Genomic DNA, 27,528 nt, shown 5'->3' with positions numbered 1-27,528 from the left:
CATGGCTGATTGTGGCAGACCGGTGGCGTCTACTTGATGAGCCCGATTGGGACTCCGAAAGAGCGAGAGAGAGAGAGAAAAGGAGAAGACGCTTTTCACAGAACACTGAACGGCGGCCACAGGCGAGTCCGAGAAAAGTCCGGCAAACAAAAGTCGCCTGTTTTCCACCAGCAGCAGCAGCAGCAGCAGCAGCTGTAGCAACGAAGAAGATCATCAACCAACCACAGACCCGTACAGACAGTCGTTATTAAACGTATCGCTTGATTTTCCCCTGACTGGATGGTGGTGTAGCAAAGGGGTTTTCCTTCCAATTTGCAGCGGTTCAAACTGGGAAGAAAAACCTTTGTAGAGTACCATAATCTGTAACCGAACGACAACATAATTGTCTCCTTTGAGCTGACTCTCTGAAAGGTTAAAATATACCGGTGTGTTGTGTCGACGGCTTCGAAATATGATCGATGAAAGTTAGTTTCAAACCGTCATCAACCGACATTTCTTCAACTCCACCAATGCTCACTACCAGAACTATTTTCTTGCCTCTTGGTTCAAGCTCTGGCAATGTTTTTGCTCGAAATTTATCGTTTCCAATGAAAAACAAAGCAATTTTTTGTCATAAAATTTCCAACTAAACACGAGGTTTAATTCGACAGCCAGCCTGCGCTGCTGCATCCACAACATGTGAGGGAGGAGGCTACTACTCCACCACACAAAGAGTAGCCGAACTGTGGTGGGTGGTGAGGTGGGGCAGAGCTTTTATAAAAATGATCAGGAAAAATAGGGCCGGGCCTGTTGGGGTTGGGTAGGTTCCGGGTCCGTCCGTTGGGGAGGCACGGTGGGCGGCGCGGTGGTTCCGTTCGCCGTGAAGCGAAAGAGAGTTTGAACTCTTTTTTTTTCAACTGCTTTCTGTTCGTTCTGTGGAGCTGTGTCTCGGTGTGTTGTGGCTTTTGTATGTGTGTGTGTGTGTGTGTGTTAGCACCCTTTGTAGTTGGGGGGGTTGAACTCCCCGCGTTCAGTTATAAGATTTAACGGTACCTTTTTCGGTTCGGTTGCACTGCTCACTTAATTCCCTCCTTCCCTTCTTTGGGTGGTGGTGGTGAGAAAGAAATTCTTGCCCGTAAGAGGCTGTCTGCTCACTCACTGGTAGGAAAAGGTGTTTAATTCTGTCACAATAAATTACATTTCTCTTCATCCTTCTCCCGAACTGAAATGGGCAGGCTAGAAGGGAAAACCCAATCCGCGGAAAAGCGACCCAATTCTGGTGCGTGTGTCTTCCAACACCATCACAAATAAAAAAAGAAAAAGAAAACTCAACACAATAGTGCGTGCGCGCGCGTTAAACACGCATCTCCCTCGCACCGTGGCGTGTGTGTGTGTGCTGCGAGAAGGAAAAGGGACACGTTTTTCTTGCACCAGTTCCAGAGTGAGTGTGAGTGCGTTCTAGCTTCACTTCCTTGTTGTGTTTTTTTCATGTTGGGTTTAAAATTGTGCGGTTTTTCTTTGTTGCTGCTAAATTGGCTTTGTTTTGTTATCTTTCACCTTTCCAAATAGATTCCAATTAGAAAAGATTTTGCCTTTTTGTTACGTCTTTCCCGTTGCGTGAGCGTCGTAATTCTTTAGCCACACGCTGTTTTTTTTTTTTTTTTTTTTTGCTTGGTCGGACGATAGCGAGCGAGGGTGAGTTTGCGTGAGAAGCGCGTGAAGCAGGGTGAGAGTGCAAGAGACGAATCGTAGTGGGATGCATTTTTATTTGTGTGTTTTGTTGTTTGGTTTCAAATTTTCCAACCGAAAAGAAAGCTAGCCTGAAAGAGGTCTCCCATGGGCAGGCGTGAAAAAGGGAAGGGAAAAGGGAGAATATCGCTGTGGTGGCATCGCGTGTGACGTTGCTAAAATAATTAACGGAGGGGGGGGGGAAATGGGCTAACCTCTGTCCCGCTCAGCTCACTGGCTCCTTCACTCACCTGCTTCGCTTCTCATACCGTCCGTCCCCGCCTAACTACTCCTCGCCCCTCGCCCTGGATGTGTTTCCAAACGGTGCGGTGGACCACGGGGGTGTACTGTGTAGGCTCCAACTCCAACGTCTTTGTCGGGGTGTGCGTGAGCTAACACAAACCGGCAGTTACGTTCCATCCCTGCTGCTGCTGCTACCTCATTTGTGTGTTACCCCTGTGTCTATGTGTGTGTGAGTGTGTCTGTACACAAGACTGCCGACGCGCCCGTTCGCTGGTGGTAGTGTGGTGATGATGCGTTCGCATGTTTGGGCGCGCCGCACCCTTAAACAATAATTCCATCATCATCAAACGTTTGCACCTCCGCCCTCCGCACCTACCCACACACACACACGCACACCTTTCCTTTCCTTTGGGTTGGTGGAACCAGGAAAAGCTTGTGATAACATTTTCAACCTGTTCTGCCCCAAAGCGACACAGTTTTATTTTTCATTCTAATTTTCGAAATTTGAATTTTTATGTGGCGTTCGAGCAAACAATGGTTCTCTTCAAACACACACACACACACACACACGCGTGTAGAAAAGGTAGACACGATCTTGTGGTTTGTATGTGTGTGCAAGCGTACGTGATCTCACGCTTTCGATCAACCTAAAAACCTTTGCTCCAAATCCAGCGGTCGCCAACCTGCTGCGGCACTCTCGTGACTAATACCGTCGTATAACGCTAAATTTTGGTTCGAAGGATACTTTTTTGACAGTGTGCATTATTTTTTGTCTGCAAGTCAACATTTTTTTATTCTCGTTTAGACCATGATAAACGTATGTTATTTTAGCAGATTTATGACAACTGTAACTTTTCATTATAAAAACAGACCAAAAACCATTCTGTTTTTTTGTGTGTAAAAACTAATGTGAGGCAAGCAAATCTCAAGTCATTCTGCCTGATCGTGGTACTCGAAAGAGTGGAACATGTAAAAGTGAACATAGTTAATTTGATTTTTTTACATTTTGATGCATGTATGATTGTGCAAAAAACTGCTTAAGATCGATAACACATTGATTTCATTTTGTAAATATAATATAATATTTGAAGGGTCGATTTGAAGCATTCTGTTTTATTCGACTACCGACAACAGAAAATGCATGCCAACTTTGTTCACTTCATCAAAATTAGCAAAATTGGCATATTAATTGTAATTCTTTAAATAGTATCTATGAAATGATTAATTACTTAGTTTATATTCAACAATTTTAGAACACCTAATCTCTGAAAAGACATTGCGTTAAATTTTGTTAATAAAACCGAATGAATTACAGTCTAAAATTGATGCCTTAGAGGCACAAATGATTGTGGCACGTTGTGAAAAATGTTGATGCTTTAGAGACAAAAACTAGGTGATTTTGCGTCAAAATTCGGCGACAACGCCTGTAACAATATTAATCATGATTTTGACCGTTCGGTTTGTAGTTTGTAGTTGTAGTGAGTTTGTATCAATCACACTACCTTATATTATTTTAGGTTTGCAACAAAAAATAAATGAAATCAAATATTCTGGTTTATTGTGATAAAAACCTAGTTTATTGTCTCAGAAATCTCATTGCGAGCAGTCGCCTACTAATGATTTTGTTTTCCTAACACAATCGAAATTGGTGATAGAGAAAGATTGCACGATGCCATATTGCTCGACACATACCATTTTTAAAAGAGAATTGATGGAATTTCGCGATTTCAAACGTTTTTTGTCGATATTTATTTTTTCGCGGAACTGTAATAGTTGTGGTCGTTGCCGTGTCAAATTATGTTTTTTATCACAATCGATCACAACACTTCAAGTGAAAATTCGTATTACAACATATAGAGAGTATATTTTCCAATATCAAACCGCCACCGCACTTTTCAAAGCATTTGGTTTAATTAGATATAACTGAAAATTGCTTTTTAATAAAGCGCCATATTTTCTAAATTTAATTTCTCTCTATAGCTTCGTGGTGCTATGGATGGAAAAAGCAGACAGTTAGCCCATTGGCTTCATTGTTTAGCTAGTTTTTTTTGTCTCTCCTATTGTCAAAACGATCATTTGACGATGGTTGACGAACACTGGCCCCACAGAAGCCAGCGATCGAGCCCTTGAGCCCCGAGTGAGTGAGCCCGCCGCCGGGTGAGCAGTGAGCTATGAGCGGTGAGCTGTCTGTGTATCATTTTAAGGCGTCGGCCCCGCGATCGCGAGATCACCGACGACGACGCGTGCGTTTCTTACCCGTCTTCTTGCTCACGTGAATGGGGCGGTGCGTTTATGGCTTGCTGTGTGTGTCTGTGTGTGCTCGCGTATGCTCAGGTGTGTTTTTGTACGCGTCCTACACCCTTCTCCGGAGCGTTCGTATGTGGCTGTGTTGGTGCAGTTTTGTTCTTTGTACAACTCCTCACCTTTTTGGTGAAAACCGTTTTGCTTGAATTTTTGGCGTAAGCGAGGAACCCTCTAGTGGTGACGTCATGTTCCTTCTGCAAGGGGTGCCTCAAGTCCCCGAGGGTCCAAACAAATTGTGTGAAAAATAGGTTGCTTTTATTTGCAATTACTTCGAACGTAAACTACCATACGCTTGAAAACGTTGCGCGCGCCACAAGAAGAAGCAGCAGCAGGGAAAAGTGTGCGAAGCCTTCTCGCGCCGCTCATGTGTGCATGGTTCTGCATTTCTAAAACAATCCCCCCCATGCATCCCCACGGTTTCCACGCTAATGTTCTATTGTTGTTCTGTTTCTCCTCCCTTTTCTCCCGGCGTGTGACGAATTGCTTGGAAATTGGTGAATCATAAATGGTGTAGCTGGTGTGGTGTGAGGTGGAGTGAACTTGCCTTTGCCGAGTTCGAGACTCGAGGTGAAAACCAAAAACCAACCAGCCGCAGCAGCCCAACAGCAGGTAGAAGTGGTGGAAGTGTCTGGTTGGAAAGGAAAGGAGTGGTGTGTTCCGGGTGGATTTTTGTGTGGAGCCGGAAACTCGCTGACCGTTCAGCAAAGGAAGCATATTGTGAGCGCCCGTGCGCGCTTGAGTGTGTATTGTGTTTTAATTGAAGTTAAAATTATAGCAAAAAAAAAAAACAACAACACCCATCATCAAACTCACCAATCAACTGTGCTAAAAACGCAACGCAACTGACTTCTATCAAAACAAATAACATCGCAGCAAAAGGAGAGTGCTGAGTGACGCGAAAGGATTAAATCCGCCGGTGGACATCTAATGCTGGTAAGTTATTTTATGTTACTGCTGTATTGTGTAGAATATTGTAACTCTTATCTGAAATTGACGCACATAATTATGTTTTTTTTTTAAACACTGACTGAAAAATAACGACATGCTCGCGACAACCAAGCGACTTTGAACCTATGGCAAAGCAATTTAAATAATTGTATTATGTCTTCCAATGGCAGGAGAACGAATTTTCCCGAGACATAAACATCACACGCGATAGCATAATGTGTGTGACCACCGCAATGCCTTCAAATAGTGTGCTTTGTGGGGCGGTTTCTTTCGCCTTCTTTGCTTTTAGGGCGCACAAGTTTATCGATGAATGATTGACACGCGGTCTGCACTGTGATGTGTTTGTGTGTGTGTGTGTGTTGATGATGTGTGGTTTTAACAATTCGTTCCATCATTTACTACCTCTCCCTCTCTGTCTCTGTTTGTGCATTTGACCCCACGAGTTGGCCTTTCGTATTTAAAATGGACTGGAACGCGCGAAGGGCTTCGGAAAGCAGTCTATTCTTGCTTTGATGTTTTATGTTTTTTTTTTATTATCGCGCAATGTTTCGTACCGTTCCTAATCCCAAGCGGTGTGAAAACATAACATAATTTCATTTGTTTGAAAAATTAAAAAAAGCTTTTGTGGGATAAAACTCCTCTCAGCCTCAGTTATCGAAATGAAAGGAGAAACCCGGGTGTTGGTCAAAATTTAGAAATAGTTATAAATATACATACACACACACACAAACGCATACAAACACTCCCACTTCCGATACCTTTTTCTGTTGTCAATTAAGTGGAATGTTTTTTTTTTTCTCTCTATTTCTCCTAACTGCACCTGCTTCCGGTGAGAAACGGTGAGAAACCCTCGAAGGAAAAATAAACACATAATGCATAACGGACTCAAATCGAGTACAAGCACGCACGCACGCACGCACACACACACACACACACACACACACACACACACACACACACACACACACACACACACACACACACACACACACACACACACACACATACCTACCATAAAACTGCATGTACGGTGCAGTGCGCGGTGGCTGGCAAAGAAGTTGTCCGCAGCAAGAAAGTTGTCACATTTTTCTTTTTTTTTTTTAATGCCGTTAACGAAAAGGGAATGTGGAAAGGAACGCCGCAAGAAAAGGTAAACCCCCACAATAAACACATAAAAGCGGGGCGAACGCGCTTCCACACCCCTTTGCCATCCTATAACCTGTATGCCTGCAGGGGGGGGGGGAGCTTTTGGTGGTGCTTCTTGTGTGACTCGTCATGATGCCCCAGTCGTCAGTCGTCAATGTAGACTTCCCCCGAGGCTGGGCGAGCTTCTTACGTGTTAGTGTGTGTGTGTGTGGTTTCTGTTCCATTTGTACACTCTTGTTCGAAAGCAAAGCAGGCGAGAGGAGGGCAAGAAGGCGCCCATCAGCTTACAACCTTTTAACTAAGCCGTTTGTTCTTAGCTGCACCCCCCAAGCAATCGTTGTGTGTGTGTGCATTTAGGGTGAAGCGCGACGCACGGTCAGCAATGCAATTAGTCATCCCGCGATGCGTGTCCTACCAGACACACACACACTCTCACGCCCACGGTTAAACATTGTTGCATTAATATTTAAGCCACGCTCGCTCGCGCTGTCAGTGCGTTCGCATTGGAAATTACGTCATGATCGTCTTGCGTTGTCACGATTTTACAATGTACATGTGTGTTTGTCTGGGGGTGACATTTTTTCTTGCAATAATTGTCGATCAATTAATCTTGCATTTGAATTTAATTTCCTCCGTACGATTAACGAGATTGTACCCGGTTGACCCCCATACAGGATGTTTTGTTGGGCGTTTTTTTTTTTTTGTTTAATGTGGTCCACTTCCAATACGGTTTTTTGATAGGCGTTGAACAAAAAACGCGGATCTGATCGACTGCTCCGATAGGGATCATCTTCTTCGTCTGAGCTTAAGTGGAGGACGTTACTAGTGATGTGTGCCCTCTGTAGCGTACGCACGCCTCCGATCTGGCTCCGACTACTGTTAGTCCGATTCTGACTCCGGGGAAATGGGAACTAGAAGTTCCGTCCGTACTATGCTCGTGATCAGGGATTTCATTTCGTTGTGTTTTGTTTTTTTTTGTCTTTTACTTTGTACGTGCACTTCGTATATAGACTTCTGTTTCGAAGGCAGACTCTGGACGTCTCCGGACGACGTTGGACGACTCTGGACGACTCTGGACGACTCTGGACGACTCTAGACGACTCTGGACGACTCTGGACGACTCTGGACGACTCTGGACGACTCTGGAGTCTCTGGACGACGCTGCATGACTCTGGATGATTCCAGACGACTCCAGACGACTCCGGACTACTCCGATTCTGGAAGACTCTGAGGGACTCCGAACGACTCTGGAGGACTCTGGACGACTCTGGACGACTCTGGTCGACTCTGGACGACTCCGGGCGATTCTGGAGTCTCCGGACGACGCTGCACGTCTATGAATGACTTCAGATGAATCTGGACGACTTCGGACGACTACGGATGACTCCAGACGACTCCAGACGACTCTGGAAGATTCCGAACGATTCCAGACGTTTCCGGGCGACTCCGGACGATTTCGGACTATTCCGATTCTGGACGACTCTGGAGGACTCTGGAGGATTCTGGACGATTTTGGGCGTCTCCGGATGACTCCGGATGACTCTGGACGACTCCAGACGACTCCGGAAGACTCCGGATGACTCTGAACGACTCTTGACAACTTAGGACGACTCTGGACAACTCTGGACGACTCTAGACGACTCTGGACGACTCTGGACGACTCTGGACGACTCTGGACGACTCTGGAGTCTCTGGACGACGCTGCATGACTCTGGATGATTCCAGACGACTCCAGACGACTCCGGACTACTCCGATTCTGGAAGACTCTGAGGGACTCCGAACGACTCTGGAGGACTCCGAACGTTTCTGGACGACTCTGGACGACTCCGTATGACCACGAACGACTCTGAACGACTCTTGACGCCTTAGGACAACTTAGGACGACTCTGGACGACTCTGGACGATTATGGGCGTTTCCGGATGACTCCGGACGACTTCAAACGATCTCGGGCGACTCCGGACGATTCTGAACAGCTTCTCACGAATCCAAAAAGCTACAGACAATGCTGGGCGGACCTACCTTCAGAAGCCGGTTCCGAAATTGTCAAAGTCGGATAGGAGCCGACTGCGGATTTTGGCTAACTAAACCCATCACTACACGGTACACAGAAGTAGAGCGCAATGCTGTATTTCTACGACATGGAGTGACGAATTCGCGATAGGTTATTTCCGTCGTTTAGTCCTTGAATGCTGCAATAAAAGAAGCTTCTTTTGGTGTTGCGCTTTCTCACTAACAAAGGCTCAGGCTCTACTACTGTCAGCCACAATGCAAGTCAAAAGGTCACTGCACCCATGAACCGTGATTCGTCACTGTCGCTCGTAAGTAATTGTCTGGGCACTATTCGCCTAGCACCTTATTTATTATTATACTATCGCGCTCCGGAAGTCAAGTGTGGGGAGGGTTACGCGAAGATAAGAATTATCAGTTGTTGTTTTTTTTGCTCTTGCATCCAGAAAAAAGGAGAGAAAGAGCAACAGTTTTCACTGTGTACTGTTGTCTGTTTGCTCGAATTAGGTCAGCTCAAGTGGCAATGGCAGAATAATGAGTTTCTCTGAAGTGCAGCACTTTGTCTGCCATGCTCCCGCAATCCTCTTTTTCTGATTGCTTGTTATTGCAAAAGATAATCCCTTTCAAGAAAGGTTCTCTTGCGTGCACCCAAACGCCACACTTATCGACGCGGGGAAGAAGACCTTGGTGCTGCGAGAAAGTGTTTTTCGGTCATAAATAGCATCAGCATTGTTGGCCCACATCGCGCCTCAGCGAGTGTGGCAGGGATGGTGTTCTTCATTCATGGTTTTATTTTGTACGACCTTTCTCTTCCACCTCTCTGGGGAGGGCGAGCTGCCGTTTGCACACTCGGACAACCGGGACAAACATAAATAGACGCAATCGGGTGACAAAGATCCTGTGTGTGTGTGTTGTGTGTTGGTTCATCCGCCCGTGTGCATCCTATTTAGTGGGAAGCGCGATCGGTTTCTAGTTCAAGTTCGTGCCCATTTTGCCTGCTGCTTGCCTGCAGCCGCGGGTGCAGTAGTTGTCAGCAATGATTGACTCACACCCACGCACCAATTCACTTTGCTGGGAGTAAATCAGTGTGTAGTGTAGTGCTATTTTTAAACCCCTTCTTCCATCAAGTAATGGAAAATCCAAGCTCTCCAGTAACCTACTCTCTAGTGCAGCAAATGTGTTGCTTGCTGCAGAAATTCACTTACAAGTCACTTTCACTAGAAGTTACGTTAATCAACCACTGTCCCCGCATTGTGCAGGAGCAAGAGTGTGTAAAGGTGGCGCAGATGACATCACTTTTCCATCGCGATCGAAATTGAGGTCAAATCGAAAACGAGATGTGTTGTATCTAATGGTTGCGTTCTCTACGTTCACGTTGGGCGGCGTAGAGATGTGTTCTCTACACATTACGCAAAAAAAGATGTTGAACTAATTTGGCCTTGCCGGTGTTCCTATATAGCCCTCCCCCCTCCCCTGCTTTTTACGAATCGATGAAAATAAATTCCTCTGCCTGTTGTTTGTTTTCGTTTGTTGATCGCGAGCGCGCGTCGTCCTATGTTGTTGCGACAGCCTCTACTACACTGTTTGCCTACGGATGCCGGTGGGGAGGTGGATTTTGGACGGTGGAGGTCTAGGAGAGATGATCTTGATCATTGGGAACCGTTTTTTTTTCTTTCGTTTGTTTGGATGAAAAGAATGGAAAGAGACACGAGGATGGGGGACGGAAAACAGGCAGAGCATCTATTAATAGGCAGTCCTCGGAGGCATACCTCACACACTTGAACACTTCGATTTTTCATCACGCCGCATTATTTTTCTCTATGTGGTTTTATTAGTGTGAAATGTTTGCTAGGGGAGGTAGAGAGAGAGAGAGAGAGAGAGAGAGAGAGAACATTTAATGAAAGTTTGGAAAGAAAATCTTTGCTAGAAGGAGATAAATCTTGAATTTCATAGAGAGCATCTGCATCCAATGCCTTGGATGCATTTTAGGTCCGTTCCAGATTTTCGAAATCTATAAGTGGTTCCAGTTTCTACACATCGCAACTCCTCCATATCCATTCGTGATGAAGCATTTCATCAAAAACCACATTGGATGCATTAATCCCTGTTTTGCACCATCCGCCAAGCTGGTAAAGGCAAATTTCCACCTTCTCTCATTATATCGATTGTCGGATGGCTCCCCCTCCACAAGAGGCAGCATTGGCATCCAACAAATTGGTTTCCCCCTCTCCCTTGTTGTTGGTGTTGACGAGCAAAGAAAACTTGACCTCTCAGGAAGCCTGGGAGAGGGGAGAGGTGACGACATCAGCTGCCAAGAAAAACCTCGTCGTCGACGTCGTCGGTGGTGGTCGGGCCGTGTGTTTTCATCTCGAGGACATTTATCTCTTGCTCGGGCAAAAAAAAAAGGGTTTACTCACATTGGTGAGATAATTTCTCCTCCTCCAACTCTTCAAATACATATGCACACACACACACACCCATACCGATCAGTGTCTATTTCAAGCTACAAACCTGCAAAGGAAGTGGTAGTAACGCCTGTGCGGTGCGCGCTCCCTGTGCATTGGATGTGCTTCTTCCATCTGTACGGCTGCTGGTGTGTGATATCATCCGACGATACACCGAAATGACTGTCCGTGTGTTTGGATATTGTCATCTACTGGTCATCATTCACACGCCGGACTGCGGGTGAGATAATCTCGGCGATGACGAACCGGGCAATATTGAAATTTGCTCCTCATAATCTGTTTTTACGCTGCAGAGCACTGACGCAGCAAACCTTGGAGGACATGTTCTTGGGACTCGCTGCAAATGAGTGATGTGTGTGCTCTAGCCAAAGTTCTAGTACCGAGGATATTGTCTACAAGACAAATCGAGCTCTTTTATAGGTTGAAGATGTCGAAGGTTCAGGAATTTCGGATGCTTGGGTCCTGGAGTTTGGAGGAAAAGAAACCCCAGCGAGAGGGAGCGTTGATCCCAACAAAATGAACACATCTAATGAGGTGCCGATAGTAGCTCAGACACGCTACAGCAAGTCACTCAACAAGCCAGGGAAGACATTTCTGGAATTCCAAATGAAATTTTCATCCTAATTAAAATCGGATTGTGCTAAAATGCGCTCCCACAACCAGTTGGGGCGCGGGTGTAGGGTAGCAGAAGTCATCGCTCGCCACCGTCTAGACAGTGCGAGAGTTGGTGGTCTCCTTAGTAGCAATCCGGGTTACGCTCCTTTGTTTCCCACTTTTGCCTCCCAACTCTCTCTCTCTCTCTCTCTCTCTCTCTCTCTGACATCCGGTCTCTTCCGACGCTGGTTTTAATTACTTCCGGTGTGTTATCCGTTCGTGGCGTGGGTTCGTGTACTCTGTGTCTCTGTGTACGAAGACGACCCCCAGCAGTGTCCCACTTGCCCTGGTCCGTGTGCAAGCCTGCACTCGGAAAGCCAAAGAAAGAAAAGCAAATAGGACGACCCACCGTGGCGAAAGGGTCGCAGTAGGGTGGGCGAGCTTCTTATTAAATCCTGTTACGACCATTTCCATGTCGCTCCGTATTATTTGCTGTGGACACTTTTTTTTTTTTTGACGCATTGGCAGGGTTAAGTTGAACGACCTGACATATCTTATTAGCGTTGGTTGCGTTTTTTTTTTCACGCGCGTACCACACATCCCAGGTTCTTCAGCCTCTGGGTACCGTTTGACCAGCGAGACTATCTTTTATGCAACCGTTCCTGAAGTTTGACATGTTTGGCTGACTTTGAATGGTCTTGCAAGGATCATCTGCTTGAAGTTCACTTCAGATTGTCGGGGTTTTCTGCGAGGGATCTATCGGGCAGAACTTCCCTTCAGAAATGAGAAGTTCTTTTAAAAAGGTGTCAAAAACTTTACATCTGTTGGGCGTGGCATGTTCCAAGACTTCCCCCGATGGTGTGCCATAAGATGACACTGAACGCACACGTGTCCCTTTTTTCCGGGCCATATGCGATGTCAAGCAGCAACAACCAAAAAAGGTACATCTCGTTCAAGGATTTCTTCAGCTGATATGAGTCAGCAATTTCGAAAAGGAAGGAAGTACATTTGAAATAAAAGCGGAAGCGAGTATAGACGTCCATTAGGCAGCAGAACGTCTGGGTGGACATGACGAAATCGTTCCAATTTTTCCTGCTGTGCTGCGTTTTTTTTCTTTCTCTCTCTTTGTGTCTTTATTTTATTTCGTGTTATACGTCATGCGGTCGCGCCCCGGTGTCTGTACCGATCGGACTGAAATAGAATTATGCTAATTATTATTCATAGCACTCCCCCTTTTCCCCCGTAGCAGTATAGAGGTTTCGTTGAGTTTTCCGTTCCGCTGCATTACGACGGGTTGCGCTCTTGGTGGGGTAGCATTTGCAGAGTGTGTCTTCTGGGCGCTTAACTGGCCGGAAATTGAGTCATTACACCTTGGGCGTCATTCATATACCGGTGTGTTGTACAGCAACGGGATTCGGATCCGCATTAGCTAATCCCGTGTGGACACGTCAGCGTTTTCCGTAAATCAATAAACACCAGCAAGGTGGAAATGTGGGACACAGACAAAGAAATCAACCTTTGAGAACCGAACTAAACTGCTATTACGCCGAAGCTTGGCCCGTGGAACTCCCCGAAGAGCAGTTTTATCCCATTGCCCTATCATTATAACAGCGCAAAATCGAATATTCAATTCCCTCCTACCTATTCGCTCCGGGCCGAAATAGAGCCCGGAGGAACAAGAATCGACGTAAGGGATTTTGTTGTACTCGCACCGATGACGTCATTATGTGCTGCTCTTTGCAATCAAGAGTGGACTTGGCGAGAAGAACGAGAACATATCCTGATGTGCATCCTTCTTCCCAGCAAAATGATACAAACTCTCTCTCTCTACTCCCCTGAGGGGCGAGAAGTCATCCTCATGAAGTCATCCGATCCCTCATCTTTGCCTTGTGATGCATAATGAATCACAGATTTGCAAGGGAATGATTTCGTGTGTTGGGTTTCGTTCTTAGCTGCGCTGAAGCTACCGTCACAAAGCTCTGAAGATATTGGTAACATTGGGGAGTGCTCTGCCAATATGCGACTACACTCAACAGATGTACCTCCCAATCTGTCACCGTTCTGTGCCAGTTTGGTAATGGAGCTGGAACTGGAAACGAACCGACAAATTGAAGTGTCTAGGTTGGAGAGCACCAAAGGAAATTCCCAGAATTGACAACTGTTGTTTTCGTGTTGGAGACCTCCCGCAGAGTGAATTCCCGTGCCGTTCCGCCGGGGGGAGGACACATTCAATCTTAAGTCTTCCAAGTCAGACACCGGATACGATCACTTTTTACGAACAGGAAGCGCTGACGACGGGTCAACTCCAGCAAGAAAAGAACTCTATCAAATGCCTGTCCCCTGGAGAAGACGCGCGCTATTCTCGAGATCTCTCTTGGTGGGTAACCGCAAAATTGTCCGGAAACTTGGGAACCGCACCCCCATTTGGTGTGGAGGAATGTGAGAAGGGTTGGTGTTGTCTCCGAAACCGCAGACGCAGATTAACTTTGTCTTTTGAAAGACTGAATTGTCTGCCCACACTGCCGGTTTCTATCACTCTCTGCGGTTTCCGTAACTGTGGAAGTGCAGCATAATGGGCGCTCTGTTTCACATGATAAGTCGATTGAAGTGCAAAATCAGAACCTTGGGACAGTTCCTCGGACAATGATTGCACGTCATCGGCAGACATGTACGCACAATCCAGACATCGTTTCCGTTTCATGGTAGGATTACAGCGATGTCTCCACTTTCTGGAAATGTTCAAAACTTCTGAAAAAGATAGCCAGTGTCTGGTTCTTAGATGCGTATCCGGTCGTAAATATATCTGCACACCATCTGGAGAGACACACTCTCCAACCTTCCCGATCAGCTCTTGTTGCTGCTGTGTACTTCCTCTGCCCAGTAACTGAAGGAGTGTGATTGTTTATTTTTTCGAAATAAATAAACGCAAAGTGTGTGTGTGTGTGTGTGTGTAACCCTCGGGTTGGAGAGATACCAAAATGATGTCATCCGTGACGCCCATCCATCCCGAAGGTCACACACATAGGCTCGAACACGAACAGTGAGCGTGTGCAGGCTGCAAGAACTCCAAACCACAGCCAGTCCAGTTGGAACGAAAATAAAAGACTCTAGCGTGTGTTTTGTTCCGTTATCGAATTATTCACATTGGCTGGATACCATCCAGCAGCACTGTTGGAATTGGAGTTGGAGCCCAGCAAAACCTACCCGTCAACTTATCGGCTGCGTCTCAACGAGAAAGAAGTAGAGTAAGGGATTTAGCTTTACAATTTGATTTACTGACGAATGCTTGATTAGTTCTTTTATTGTTGTGTCCCCTTTTGCTCTCGACAATAATATAACACGGGCTGCAAGCGTATTAGTTGGAGGTATCGTCTGGCCCCGCTCTCTTTCACCAGCGGTGGGCGTTGAAAGATTGATGATGACAGTTGGGTTTGGCTGTGTTATTGCGTTAAGGGATTCCGACGATGGCGTGGTGGGGGTCAGAGTGTGGTCCCGATCTTAATTACCCCTAAACTAGCGCGTCATCTGTGTCCAGCTGTAATAATGGACCGCTTGAATTAGGTGGGTGTATAATGCACACGTTGCCACAGGTCCAATTGCTCAGTGGTGGTATAATTCATGTCCAGTGTGTTTACCACTGAATGAACACTGAAGACATGTTCGAGATATATCGTACAACAGTTTTATAATTTTCGAGGCACAATTAAAAAAAACTGCAGATCTTCAGCGAAAAGGCCATTAAAATGTCCCTATTTAAAGCCAGTCTCAAAACTTGGCTGATCGCAGAGCTTAATTTCTGGAACATTCGGCGGACAATGCCGAAAAGAGGATACCTGAGGACACTAAAATGTTTATGTTTCGTTCTTTCGTTCGTACATCTTGCCAAACTCCGTCAGATACATCAACCTTTTTAGGGTTAATGCTTTTATCCGAAAACACAACTCTCCCACCAATGCTATCCAGAGCCTCACTGCATGTGTGTGTGGTGAGGGTCGTAAAGTGTCGATCGGTGTTAAAAGGTGTTAAATTCACCTTCGTTTTACAACACCGCACCACCCGTTGAGAGTGCGCGCGCGATCGCTCTTGGGTGTGTGCTGCGCGTCATAGATGACGTGATCTTTTAGCGAGATGCCTCGAACTTCCTTTTCGGGCAACTTCAACCAGTCCCCGACAACGTCCCGGTAAACAACATCGAGATATATAGGAGGGGAGTTTCGTGAGACACTCACGGAGCTGGGGGGGCAGCGTCACGCTCGAGTGATCTCTCGCTCGATGACATGGCTACTGCACACACAACACTGCACATTAGAGTGTGTGCGTGTGTGTGTGTCAGTCCGCGTCTGGAATGGGCGTTGGCCTCTCACGAGACGCGCGCGCACACACGCGTTGTTGTTGAAGCCATAAAACCAGGGAGGGCAGACTTCAAATATGTATGTCAAGCACCGGAGGAAGAACTGACCAAAAAAAGAAGCCCCGAAACACGACCGAAAACTTCAAGACCCGACTTACATCTCTCTATCTCCTCTGCATTTGATTCTGACAGAGCTCGATGACGAAATCTTTTAATCGCTTGTTCTTCTTTTCCTTTTTTTATTTACAGAGCCAATCGATACGGATTCGATTGCGCTAGAGAGGAAGCGAAAGAAGAGTCCGCTGAAGATCCGAAGTGATCTTCCCGCTTAGGGTTCTTCCCGACACAACAGACACGCAGAGGAGTGTGTGGTGATTCTGGTGATCCGATCGTCCTCCAGGTGAGGACAGCAGCTCCTCATCCTCTCCGCTCCCCCCCCGTGATCTCCCCAACATGCGGACGACACACAGTAGTAGTGGGTCCGCCCCGGCGACCCAGCTGCTTCTGGCGGCCGCCGTCGTGCTGATGCTCAACGTCCTGACAGTGCACAGTTTAAGTAAGTTCAGCATGAGGTGGCAAACGTCCACCAAACACTGCTCAGCGGTATGCTAATGGTTCCCCCTTTTTTCCCCCCTCCCCAATTGCAGTACACTCGCCACCGCGCATCATCAAGCAGCCGCCCCCGGACGAGATGCTGTTCCAGGTGGCGCAGCAGGGCGAAAGCGACAAACCCTTCCTGATCGAGTGCGAGGCGGAAGGTGAACCGACACCGAAGTAAGTAGTGCGACCTAAAACAACTCACCAGCCGGAACAGCAAGCAATCGATTTGTGTTTTTAATCAACGCTGGGTTTTGGGGAGGTAGGGGCGCGCGCGAATTCTTCCCTCGTTGTGATGGCGGGTGTCGTCCCTCACCAGGGGGCGTTCACTTTTAGTTCACTGGAACACAAACTCTCTCTCCTCCAGCACACAACAATCCACCATACGGCAATGGTGTGGTAGGGGCGTCGCCGTTGTGCTCCTCCGCTGATTGTTGTTCGGTGCAATGATAATCCCCAGGCGGTAGCAGAAGAGGAAGCCCGTTAATTCTACACCACCCCAGCGGTAAAGGGGAGATCAGGAGAGAGACAGGGTGTATGTAGGACACGTGTCCGCAATCCTTTCGGAGATTTAATTCAATTTCATTCTGATTGAACCACGAGCAAATCTGATTTTATGAAGATGGGGCTGGAGGAGTTAAGGCGTTAAAGGGAATGAATGTTCCTTTCGTTCATCAGCTCTTTTTTGAAGAGTCATTTGGAGGTTAGAAGAGTTTTTGGAGCTGAAGTTAGCACACGTCAGAGTTCAAAAAGTCTGAACTCGAACAAACACACACACACTGAGCGAAGTTCCTTGCGTGTGTACAGTTGTTTATTTGTCGAGCCGGAGAAGTTTTGATGTGTTTTTCCCCTGCGCAGGAGAAAACTCTTCTTCGACTGTTGTTATAACCATAAAAATACGATTATTTTAAAAATAACTTGATGCGTTGTGTGCGTGTGTTTGTGTACAGTTTTTGCCAAGGAAATCAATTCCTGTGTTTTTATTTTTGGCACTGAACTTATGCCCAACGTGTGTCTGTGTGTGTGTGTCTGTGTTATTCCCTGTGTGGGGATGGTTGCCTTTTTTCCTGTCGTTGCCTCCAGGGATGGCAAGGGAAAATTCGATCGATCAAATTCGCCTGTCTGCGTTATTTGATTGTCTGTCTGTCTGTCTGTCGCTCTTCACAGCGCTCTCTCTCTCTCTTCCCCAAAGGTGCAAGGTTTTGATTCGTCATTTCCTGTAAGAGCAGCCACAGTAGAAAAGCAAACCACACCGAATCCCCCATTTGGCTGCTGACTGTGTTCAATTTGGATCCTTATTTTTTCCCACTACATGTGTTAGCAAAAAAAAGGAAACACCAAAACTGCATTCGATTCTATCCTGATCGATTCCCTGCTTTCCTGCTGCTGCAAAGCAGGAAACTGTCTGTTATAATGGTTGTTAAATAGTATGTCGGAGGTGGAAATTGATGATGAAATGGCTTTTCCACCGGGTTTGATCGTGTCGTAAGCCCCCCTTTCTCGTTCCATGGGAAACGGGACGATAAAATTTATTGATTTGTCTGTTTCTTTTTTTGTTATGGGCATAATGTGTATGTGTGTTGAGCAGAAAAAAACCGTCGCTCAAAAAAGGAATGTCATCCGCACAAAAGCCGGGCCCAGTGGAGGAGGCTATCGAGTTTCAATTATCCCCGCCCCATGTGGGTGTGTGTGTTAGTTTTTTTTAATCCAACCCCAATGATGTCACATAACTGGTGCGATAATATTTTAAAATAAATCGCTCATTGCACTTGGAGTGCAACAACGCCGTGTGCGATGAGCTTTTTCTGCTTCGCCTACAGGCCCTCCCCCTCTCCTTGCCAGACAAATAAAACTGCATTCGCTAAGCTCAGTGGGGCATTACGACATGTTGTCTCGTATACGCGCCATGACTCAGAGATAAGATTAACCACCCCCTTGGTTGGAGCCACAGAAGCTGCAACCACACATTAGTGCTTGTTGGAGCAATCTGAACTGATCATTCTTAGTAAAGGAGTTTTTTGTTGTTGTCCGTTTTTTATTTTCTCTATCTATTTCGAGTAATCAGAATCTGAGATTTATATACGGACGAACGTTTTTTCTTTATGTTGGTTGAGTACTTTGATTTGCTAATGAAAGGAGATGGATGATGCGATAGTTTGTTGTTTATGACACAGATTTTTGCAAATGTGTTAATCGTTATCTACCTAACCTCTTTGCCTGCCTTCCTTTTGCGAAGAACAATCATTATATATTGATTCCAACAAACGACTTTTCTGAGAAGTCAGTCACAGCGCCACAGTCTCGTTTCTTGGAATAATTGTGCCTTTGCCTTCCTCAAAATACGTGCTCTGTTTTGCTTCGTGAGGCATTTTTTATGAGTAATAGAGTGCCTGCAGCTGTAGTAAAGGGCACGTGCAGTAAGGGAGCATAACATCAGCAACACAATTAGCGAACCAGTTGAAAAAGCTTATTTCGTATCATCTGTTAACGTTATGCGCCCTGGAAAAAGTACACACCACGCTGAATTCCAAGAATCGAACCCACGACACGATCTCAGGTGGATCTCCATCAGTGCGCTTACGGATGTTACTAGGCGAGAACCTTCCTAGTGGTGCGCTTATTTTGAACCTGCTTTTCTCCCAACGCAACGCGCACCCACACAGCCATAAAACAAAATCATCAAATAATCACGTTTTGCTAATAAAAAATGGACACTTACTGCGGGTATGACTCCATCTCTGTGACTACCATACCGTTTGCTTCCCTTGCTAACGTATCCTGGCGCGTATACATTTTTAATCTGGGTTTTCTTTCCCGGGGTAAACTTATCAAGACATTACTTCCGGCTTTCGTCTCTCTTTTTTTTTCTCGCCAGCGATTATGTTTGCACTAGAGAAATAATCGAATCTCAAAACTCCGTTCGGCAAAATGGAGCATCATGCTATGCGTCCCCCAAAACGAAACACTCTCTCGCTTTCTCAGGTACGGACGACGACGACGACACGCAACATGCGAATATCGATCCGATTTTGTTTCGTGTGTTTCTTGATGCAAAAAAAAAAACGATACAAGAAACCAGGCTATAAAAGCAACATTAATTCTTCGTCCTCTTCCTTTCCTGTGGGGTTGGGTTGTGTGCTTTCCTTCCTAGCTGCTGGTACAGAATGTCCTTTCTGGTGCGCTGCTCCCCCTCCACAACAGTAAGTAACCTTCAAAAAGGGTAGAAGGACGGGAGCTTTTTACAGCCGGGCCATCGCTTTTGGGATATCGTGGGCGAGATATGGGAGACAAAAGGCGAAGGTTGGGATGGAAAAGAACTTTATGAGACATTGTAACCTTTTGCGATCAAGGATTTGCCACCGTTCGGTTTGCTACCGTGTGGGTTCTTGCGGGTGTCTTGTAGATGTTTGTGTTTGCCCGGTTCGATTATAGATCAAACCTGCTCTTTTCCAAACGGGCGGAGGGTACCTATTGGTTAGGCTGTGCTCGTTCACTTTTCTGCTGAGCGTAATATTACTGCGTTATATTGTAGCGAACCAAAAAAAAAAACGATGTTTGGTTGAGCGAAATCCTGCAGAAAATATACTGTAAATAAGACACGTATGTCTCGCCTTCTTTCTCTCGATTGTGTCACAGCGCGCTGGTCAAGCTGGGGCCGAGCGCTGACAACTTTACCCAGTTTCTTTGGCCCAATCATATTACCTGCTGTTTCGGTAAATATTATCCTTTGCAGGGTTTCTACCTTTCTCTTCCTTTTTGCTGTGGCTCTCTGGCACCATCACCATCAAGAAAACCAGGCAATCAAGTTGGGGGGGGTAGTGGGCTAGACTATTTTGGCGACGACAAAGAATACCAGAGCATTTTTGGGGAGAAAGCCAAAGAAAATGTTCCTCGTTCGCCTTGAAATGTTCTTGGTCCTCTGTCGTCTTCGTCGTCGTGACATCCAGCTCGTGCAACATTGTTGTCGGGAGACCGTAAACTTGGCCTCCTCTTTCTCATTCGCTTTTCGCAGCGAGCCCCAAGGACATGGACAGGAAATTCAGGATCTCTTTCGCTTTGTCCATCTTGTGCTCGCCCGGCTATGCGCTTTGAAGGCAAGGAGAGATAGAGAGCGCGAGAGCGGTAACTAAAGCAATTTCAAAAAGGATATTCCGAAGTGGCGTATGTCTGGGGCTTCTCGGAGTGGAAATCCCATCATAGACACTAGGGGGGGTTGGTACCGAAAGGGGCGGCAAGATTTCATCATCATCCCCCCTTAAAGGGATGGCATGTGTTGCGTGCATATTGGTGTGCGCAGGTCCTGCCACGTTGCTGCTATTCCGCACTCTTTCTTTCACTTGCACACACACACACACACACAGCTTCTCTTTCGCGCGCTGATGGCTTGTACATACATCTCTCGGGCGAATTGTTGAGGGGGGGGGGGGTATGTGCGATGGGTGGAAAATATGCGGCATTACAACACCGCGCCATCTAACCCATCTATGTGTGTGTGTGTGTTTGTTGCTATGTTCTGATGGCAGGAAAATGCGGCAATACACAAAACACACAACCAACAAGAGAGAGAGAGAGATATATAGTGAGCTGTGACGCCGCGTGGTACCTGAAAGGGGGGCATCGGCGTGTGTGTGTGTGTGTGTGGTATGGTGAATATTATCGATCGATTTTTGCCAGCAAAGAAGGCTCTCGATCTCGCAGACCATAAACCCGCACATACTGGCAGACTGTTTTTTGGACGTGCTTCTATATATATATATGTGTGTGTGTGTGTGTGTGTGTATGTCTATGTTGATAGATGAATTTGAAAGGATATTTTTCTCACACTCGTCGAGGACATGCCCGAGACACGGAACTCTGTTTTTTTTTTGCCCCGACCAGGCAACCGGGAAAACCGCATAGAGCGCTAGCCTGACGGACGACGACGCGGTGGTTTTTGTGCTTTTGTGTGGTTCGTTCTTATTTGTTGTGAACGAAACCGCTGGTGGGTAGTCGTTCGCATTCTAGTCCTTTGTCAGCAGTGTGGTGTTTTGTTTTCACATGTGTTCTGCTTATGGGTTTAAATTTATGGAATCGAATAGATGCAAATGTAAGGGAATGTTTGTGGCATTTTTTCAATGTGGTAATATTACAACATATTCAGCATAAAGTGGAGCCCTCTTATAACGTTTATGAGTTTTTCGCATTATTGAGTAAAATTATTTATAATCTAAGGAGTTCTAAGTATCCTGTAAATATAAAATAAAAGTTGATGATTCTCATGTTGCGAATTTTCCATGCGGGGCAAAATGGGAAGATGCTTTGGGGTGAAATTTGCCTTCCTTTCTTTGGATAAATCGTATCACTGCTTTTTAATCTTTCTTGCAATATTAATTGAGACTTATTGTCGAACTAGTTACTTTCTAATGTTAACATTGTTTTTCGCCGCGTGCAAGAAGTTATTCCACATCACTCGGATGATTTCATTTTCATCATAATCATTTTTAATTTCTTCAGTATGATTTTCAACACTTCAACGGTCAACTGTGATGAGATCCGGGTTTTTAAACCCCGGTGAAACAAACGATGGCAACAGACCGTTGAAGTGTTGAAAATCATACTTAGTGGTTTATTTTACAGAGTTTTCGAAGTCACTTTCGAATCTAAAAATTGTTATTCACCGCGTGCAACATGTCAATCCACATCATTCTGGTACATCATTTCCATCATCATGATGTTTAATTTCTTCAGCAAGATGTTCAACACGACTCAAGCTGGATTGTGTTTGACAGTTCATTGTTATATACTGAAAATAATGTGAATAACTGAAATTTCATATTGAAGCAAATACACCATTTGACAGCTGTTGAAAAACATCTTGGATTCGGCGAGTAATGGATTGCTCGATTGCTCTTTGAAATGTGCTTGTTGTTTTAGAAGTTTGTTGCGGCAAATTAATCGAGGCGAACAGTTGACAGTTCTTTGTGATGTGTTGAAAATCATGTGTAAGAACTAAAACTTTACTGTGATGCGAATACATTGTATTCTGTAGCTGTTTCAAATTATCGAATAGGCGGCGAATAATGATGTACACAATCGAATATGACTTTGAAAACCCTTTAATGATCTATTCCTATATAATTGAATTTGAGTATCTCTTTTGTGTCATGTTGGTACACAAAACTAGGTTTGAATGGCGTTTAGTTCATAGATATTCATAGTTTAATTGAAAAAAGTACTTCTTTTCCAAGGCAAAACCTTGAAATATTTTACTTCAAAACTGCCAAAACATTGATTACGATTCAGTTTTCGCTAGGGGTTTTTCATAGCGAGGAATTACGGGCTTGAATCATCTCTGACATCGAAAGAACTGGTAGACGCTTTCGTGGATAGAACTCAACTACTTGATACGTTTCTCTGGAAGCCTCGATACCTACCTCTATTGGAATCGGTTTAGTTTCGTTTCAAAGTAAATCTTGGAAAATAGCAATATTTAACTCAACGTCGTGACATCTCGGCTGCAGGAATAGAATAAGCCTGTTAAACTTGTTGATCCTCTGCACTCCAATGCATACATTTTGAGACATTAAGTTTATCTTGCCTGTATGTAATAATGCATTAGGGTGTCTATTTTGCTCCGTTTGTTCTTTCGTGTCGTTTCTGATCATGTGCACTTGGCCAAACATTGATTTGGTTGGTTTGAAAATGGTTTATGTCTCAGTTCTCGGTTCTCAAAATTGTTGCTGCATTTCTATTCAGTTATGAGTGTCTATGCTTGAAATAAATCAAACTATTGATGTTGAGATATCATGTGAAATAACTCGTGAAATTGTCTCGTTGCGTTGGGATAATTTTTCTTTTAATTTCATGCGACAAACCTCCTACGCGATGTACTTCTACCTTGTTTTAGCAGCAATTGCAGCAACAACTAGAACGTTTGAGTAATGTTTGATAATCGTCTGTAAAGTGCGCCTGGTGACACTCTGCAAACAACACAGAGTCGCTTCTGCGCTCCTTAGCGCCTCTTTTCTCTGTTTTACAACGCAATGTCAACGTCGCCGGGTGACAAGATGGGCTTTTTACAACGGTGACGGCTGCTGCTAGCCGGTCTCGCCCGGCTAATGGGCGCGTCAAACGGAGGAGAAGGTTAATGTATCAATTACAAAACCATTGCCCCTACCAACGGTGTGTCCGTGCCGATCGCTCCTTTATGGCACCTCTACTCCCTCGTTTCCCGTCTTGTGACCGAACAACCCCTCAGGGCGGCCGATGCAATAATGTCTCCCGCTTTGCATGCGCGGCTTTGCGATTGTCTTCGCTGCTGCAGCTCCGCCTGACACAGCTCCTAAGTGAGCGAGAGTGAAGAAAATGGGCAAGAGAAGAAAAACAAACTGAAGGCGCGTTCTCCCACACACACCCAAACTTGTGAAACCCGAACGGCCGGGGAAGCAAAGAAAAAAGGAGGTTATGTTTGTGCCCGACTCGTCTTTCTCGACACAGCCGCCCGCCCGCCCCGGCCTGCTCGTCCTTAAGCGGCGCACGCAGTATCAGGTTACACGGAACCGTTTTTCTCTTGGCCGCGCGCAACCCGCGTGCGGCGCGGTGTCGGTTTTGCTACTTTGCGGCAAGGGCACACGAAGCGGGGGAGAAGCGGGGCGCGAACCCTATTTAAAGAGCGCGCACACACACGCGCGCCACACGACGACCGCAAGGGGAAAGTGGTTTTAGAGGAATTAAGAGGGTGAAGAGAAAAAAAACATAACAGCCGGTCGCGTACATCTCCACACACACACACGCACACACATACACAGGGCCTTTGCTCCACTCACGCACGACACGCGGGTAGGGTGAAAATCGATGGCAAAACTAGGTTAAACGGGTGGGAGAAATGAGCAAGACGAAGCAACGGGAAAGGCGAGGAGAAGGGGAAAGAAGAACAGGAGCAGAGATGGGTGGTGATCACGTTCTTTTAGGCACGATCGGGACGAGTTCCATGTGTTTTGGTTTTGGCTCTTTTTGGTCGTTGCAAGAGCGCAGCAGCACACACGAGCTCTTATTATCTGTCTTAATAGCCTGCGTCGTTTTTGCTCCAGCTCTTCGATTCTCTTTTTGTCTTGTGTTTTTATTAGCTTCTTTTTGTGCGCTTCAAATGGTTTCATCTTGCATATTATCCTTGTTTTATGGTTTTCTCTCTTTCATCATTGCAATCTTCCTGCTGTAAAGTTTTACAACACTTGTCAATATTTATTTATTTGCTTTTTATAAACTTCATTGATTCATGGCTCTGTTCGTTTTTTTGCAATATTACCTGCTTTATTGCGCCAGCCTCGTGTTCTACCGACTGCACGTAACCGCATACCTTGTTTACAGCTTGTTAATTGAGCTTTGCGACGCTTCTGGCTGGACTTCTGAACTTATCAAACCAGCAGCGGACTTGATTGAGTCTAATTTTGTTTTGTTTTTTACCGACCTGACCGCTGATTGAAAGCTGGAATCAAAACAAGGGGGAACCATTCAACTCGCTTGCCTCTTGCGTTTGCCCCATGGAATTTCCAGCGGCAATTGAGGTTCGATGGTGGCCAAATTGCATCACCGTCTGTCGTACAATCCAGAGGAGCATTGATTGAGATCGTCTAATATTAGGACACGGCTGGTGGTGTGCTGTGGAATGCTGTTTATAAGAGCGCTATTATAATCACGGCCGCTTTTTTTGGTCCCAAGCCAATCCGGGCCAGCCACAAGGCATATGTCCAAAGCGTGCGCTTGGGCAAAAGTTTTCCAATAAACAATCCGTTAATGTTAACAGCTCCCGGGTGTGCTATGTGTGCGTGTGCGTGTGTGTGTCTATATTTACCCATTAATACACACCGGAAAGGCGAGGAAAAACGCCTCCAATAATGAGGGCCGGGAGACACGGATATTGATGGGAAAATATGACGGACATTAATACTTGCGGCACGCGCCCGCAAACCAACACCATGATGATATGCGGGACAGTTGCAAGGGGAGCGCAAATGGTGGGTCCCTTTTGCGCGGTGCGGTTAATTCTAATTCCAAACCCAAACACAACTCCATCCTTCTTTCCCTCGCGTCCCTTTCAGTGGCGGGAGCACTTCAATGGCTTGCTCGCTTTCTCCTAATGGGTTTGTGCGTGGTCGCGCCAAACTCGTACGCCATTTGGGAAGCAATTAGTTCCCTGCAAACTTTGCTGCGTGCACACCGGACAGTTTTGCGCCTGCAAATGAAATGAGATTGTTGCATCCCTAAATTGACCGGAACGGAAACAATTCCCGATTGGATTAGGATGGAAACAAACAGCTGTGTGTGTGTGTGTGTGTGTGTGTGTGTGTGTGTGTGAGCGGGTTGCTTCCCTTATACACACGTACGCCGGAGGTACCTTGAGCCGTGTGTGTGTGTGTGTGTGTGTGTGCTGTGTACCGTAAGGATCAAGAAGAAGGACCCTGATGTTCGGCCGCGTGACAACAGCTCCCTGCTGAGGATTTTCTTCTGCCCGAGTGTCGCGTCAGTTGGAAAACCATCTGTTCTACGTCCATCAGGCTCTTGCCGTTGTGTGTGCGCTGTAACGCATCGGGTACCCGCACCCTGACAACCCAGAAACCCATAAAAACATTCCCAACACACACATGCGCACACACACACACACATCCCTTAATAGAAAAGCGTCAGCAAACGGGACCGGCAAACCAGCCCAGGGAAGGATAATTGGGCAGTCGTTAATAATTGTCGCTTCCGAAATCTCCGACTCACTCCAAACACACACCACACCCGGGTCGTCGGTCGGGAGGATATATTTTAGAGACCACTTACCGGGTGTGTAATGTACACCACCACCAGGCCGGGCCGGGGGACCAGCGTGATTTGGCCCGCGTGACGGCACGGTTTTGACCTCTTGCCTTGGCGCCGCTACGGACAAACGCTTTTGCTCGCTGCCATGTGTCCCGCCGGGGTTACGACATACGCTGTATCCGTTACACAGGGTATTGCGGTGGCGGTCCTTTCCCCGTTTCGCCCTGCCCGCGCGAATAATGCAACGCACAAAAGGTCCGGCCAAAGGAGAACAGCAACCAAACACAGCAACTGCATGCAAACGGAACGCGGGAAAGGGGAATTGGTAACCCAAAACCACGCTCGGCCACCAACAAGCGGAGCGAAATGGTAGCACTGTTGGCAAAAAAGACTAAGCGAAAAAGAGAGAGCTATGTGCGGAGGTTTCATTTTTTCCCATCAAGACTCAGGCTTTTAAACGGAGGGTGGTAGGGTTGGCAAATGTGCGTCGTGCATCTCAAATCGGATGTGTGTGCACAACTAATGGAACCGTCAAATTCTGGTTTCTGGTTCTCACCTCCAAATTTTGGTAAATTTGAAGAATGTCAAACTCTGGTTGTTTTGGAGCGCGAGATGCTTTCCTGGAGGTTTTGGACGACATTTTGGACAATGATTAGCAATGATGTGGAGATGATAAATAGACGACAAAGTTGGTCTGTTCGTAGGACGCATCATTACGTATATATGACGTGTGCGCAGCGCCTGAGACACAAAATCTATTGGAGAATTTCTGTAGAGCTACTACTATTCCCGTTTCCGAAATCATCTTTACAGCGCTCCAATAGTCAGGATTTGGTGTCTAACTGAGAAATGATCCTACCGATCTGGTCTGGTGCCAATAATCCTGTAGACTAATCCTTTCAAGAAATTCTACGACTTCAGTGTGTGTGACTAAAACTGTTGTGCCTAAAGAATTTCAAGTTGTTGGGGTGCATAGCGCGCATCATCCCCCCCGGGGAGGCCAGGCTTTTGTTTTTGACAGGATAACCGAATGCTTGGTGTGCGTGTGTGTGTTCTGTTAGACTCCAGCATACTCCCTTCCCGTTAAAACTCCACACGGTTCCGCTCCAGTGAAGCGCGCACATATCCTGGCGGAGTCGAAATCGGTCCTGGGAAAGGGAAAAGCGCATAGGAGGGGAGACATATGGCGAGTGAGAATTTATATTTATTTAAATGCACCTCACAAAGCGCTGCGGTGCACTAGAACACACCGGTCGCCCGACAGCCCGACACATCCGGTGTTGGGAGCATATCCCTGTCTCTCCTGAGACAAGGAGACAACCATATGGCGGAGGAGCAACACACTCCTCGGTGCAAAACGAGAATACATATCCATTGTCGC

General features: G+C 46.1%; 1 protein-coding gene across 12 annotated transcripts in view; it reads left to right on the top strand.

The window, feature by feature from the left end:
• LOC120906825 (neuroglian) overlaps positions 1–27,528 on the top strand; it is a 46,046-nt gene that overhangs the window by 487 nt on the left and 18,031 nt on the right. For 10 of the 12 annotated variants that reach the window (XM_040318872.1, XM_040318873.1, XM_040318869.1 and 7 more), the window contains exons 2-4: positions 4,769–5,187; positions 16,017–16,323; positions 16,415–16,541. In XM_040318872.1, the coding sequence (XP_040174806.1) occupies positions 16,221–16,323; positions 16,415–16,541 (230 nt within the window). In that variant the 5' untranslated portion in view covers positions 4,769–5,187; positions 16,017–16,220. The remainder of the gene's footprint in view (positions 1–4,768; positions 5,188–16,016; positions 16,324–16,414; positions 16,542–27,528) is intronic. The other 2 variants (XM_040318874.1, XM_040318871.1) reach the window with 1 other exon arrangement.

This window comes from Anopheles arabiensis, chromosome X (genome assembly GCF_016920715.1).
Source record: "Anopheles arabiensis isolate DONGOLA chromosome X, AaraD3, whole genome shotgun sequence".
Lineage (NCBI taxonomy): Eukaryota > Metazoa > Arthropoda > Insecta > Diptera > Culicidae > Anopheles > Anopheles arabiensis.
This window is presented reverse-complemented; position numbering and strand designations above follow the sequence as displayed.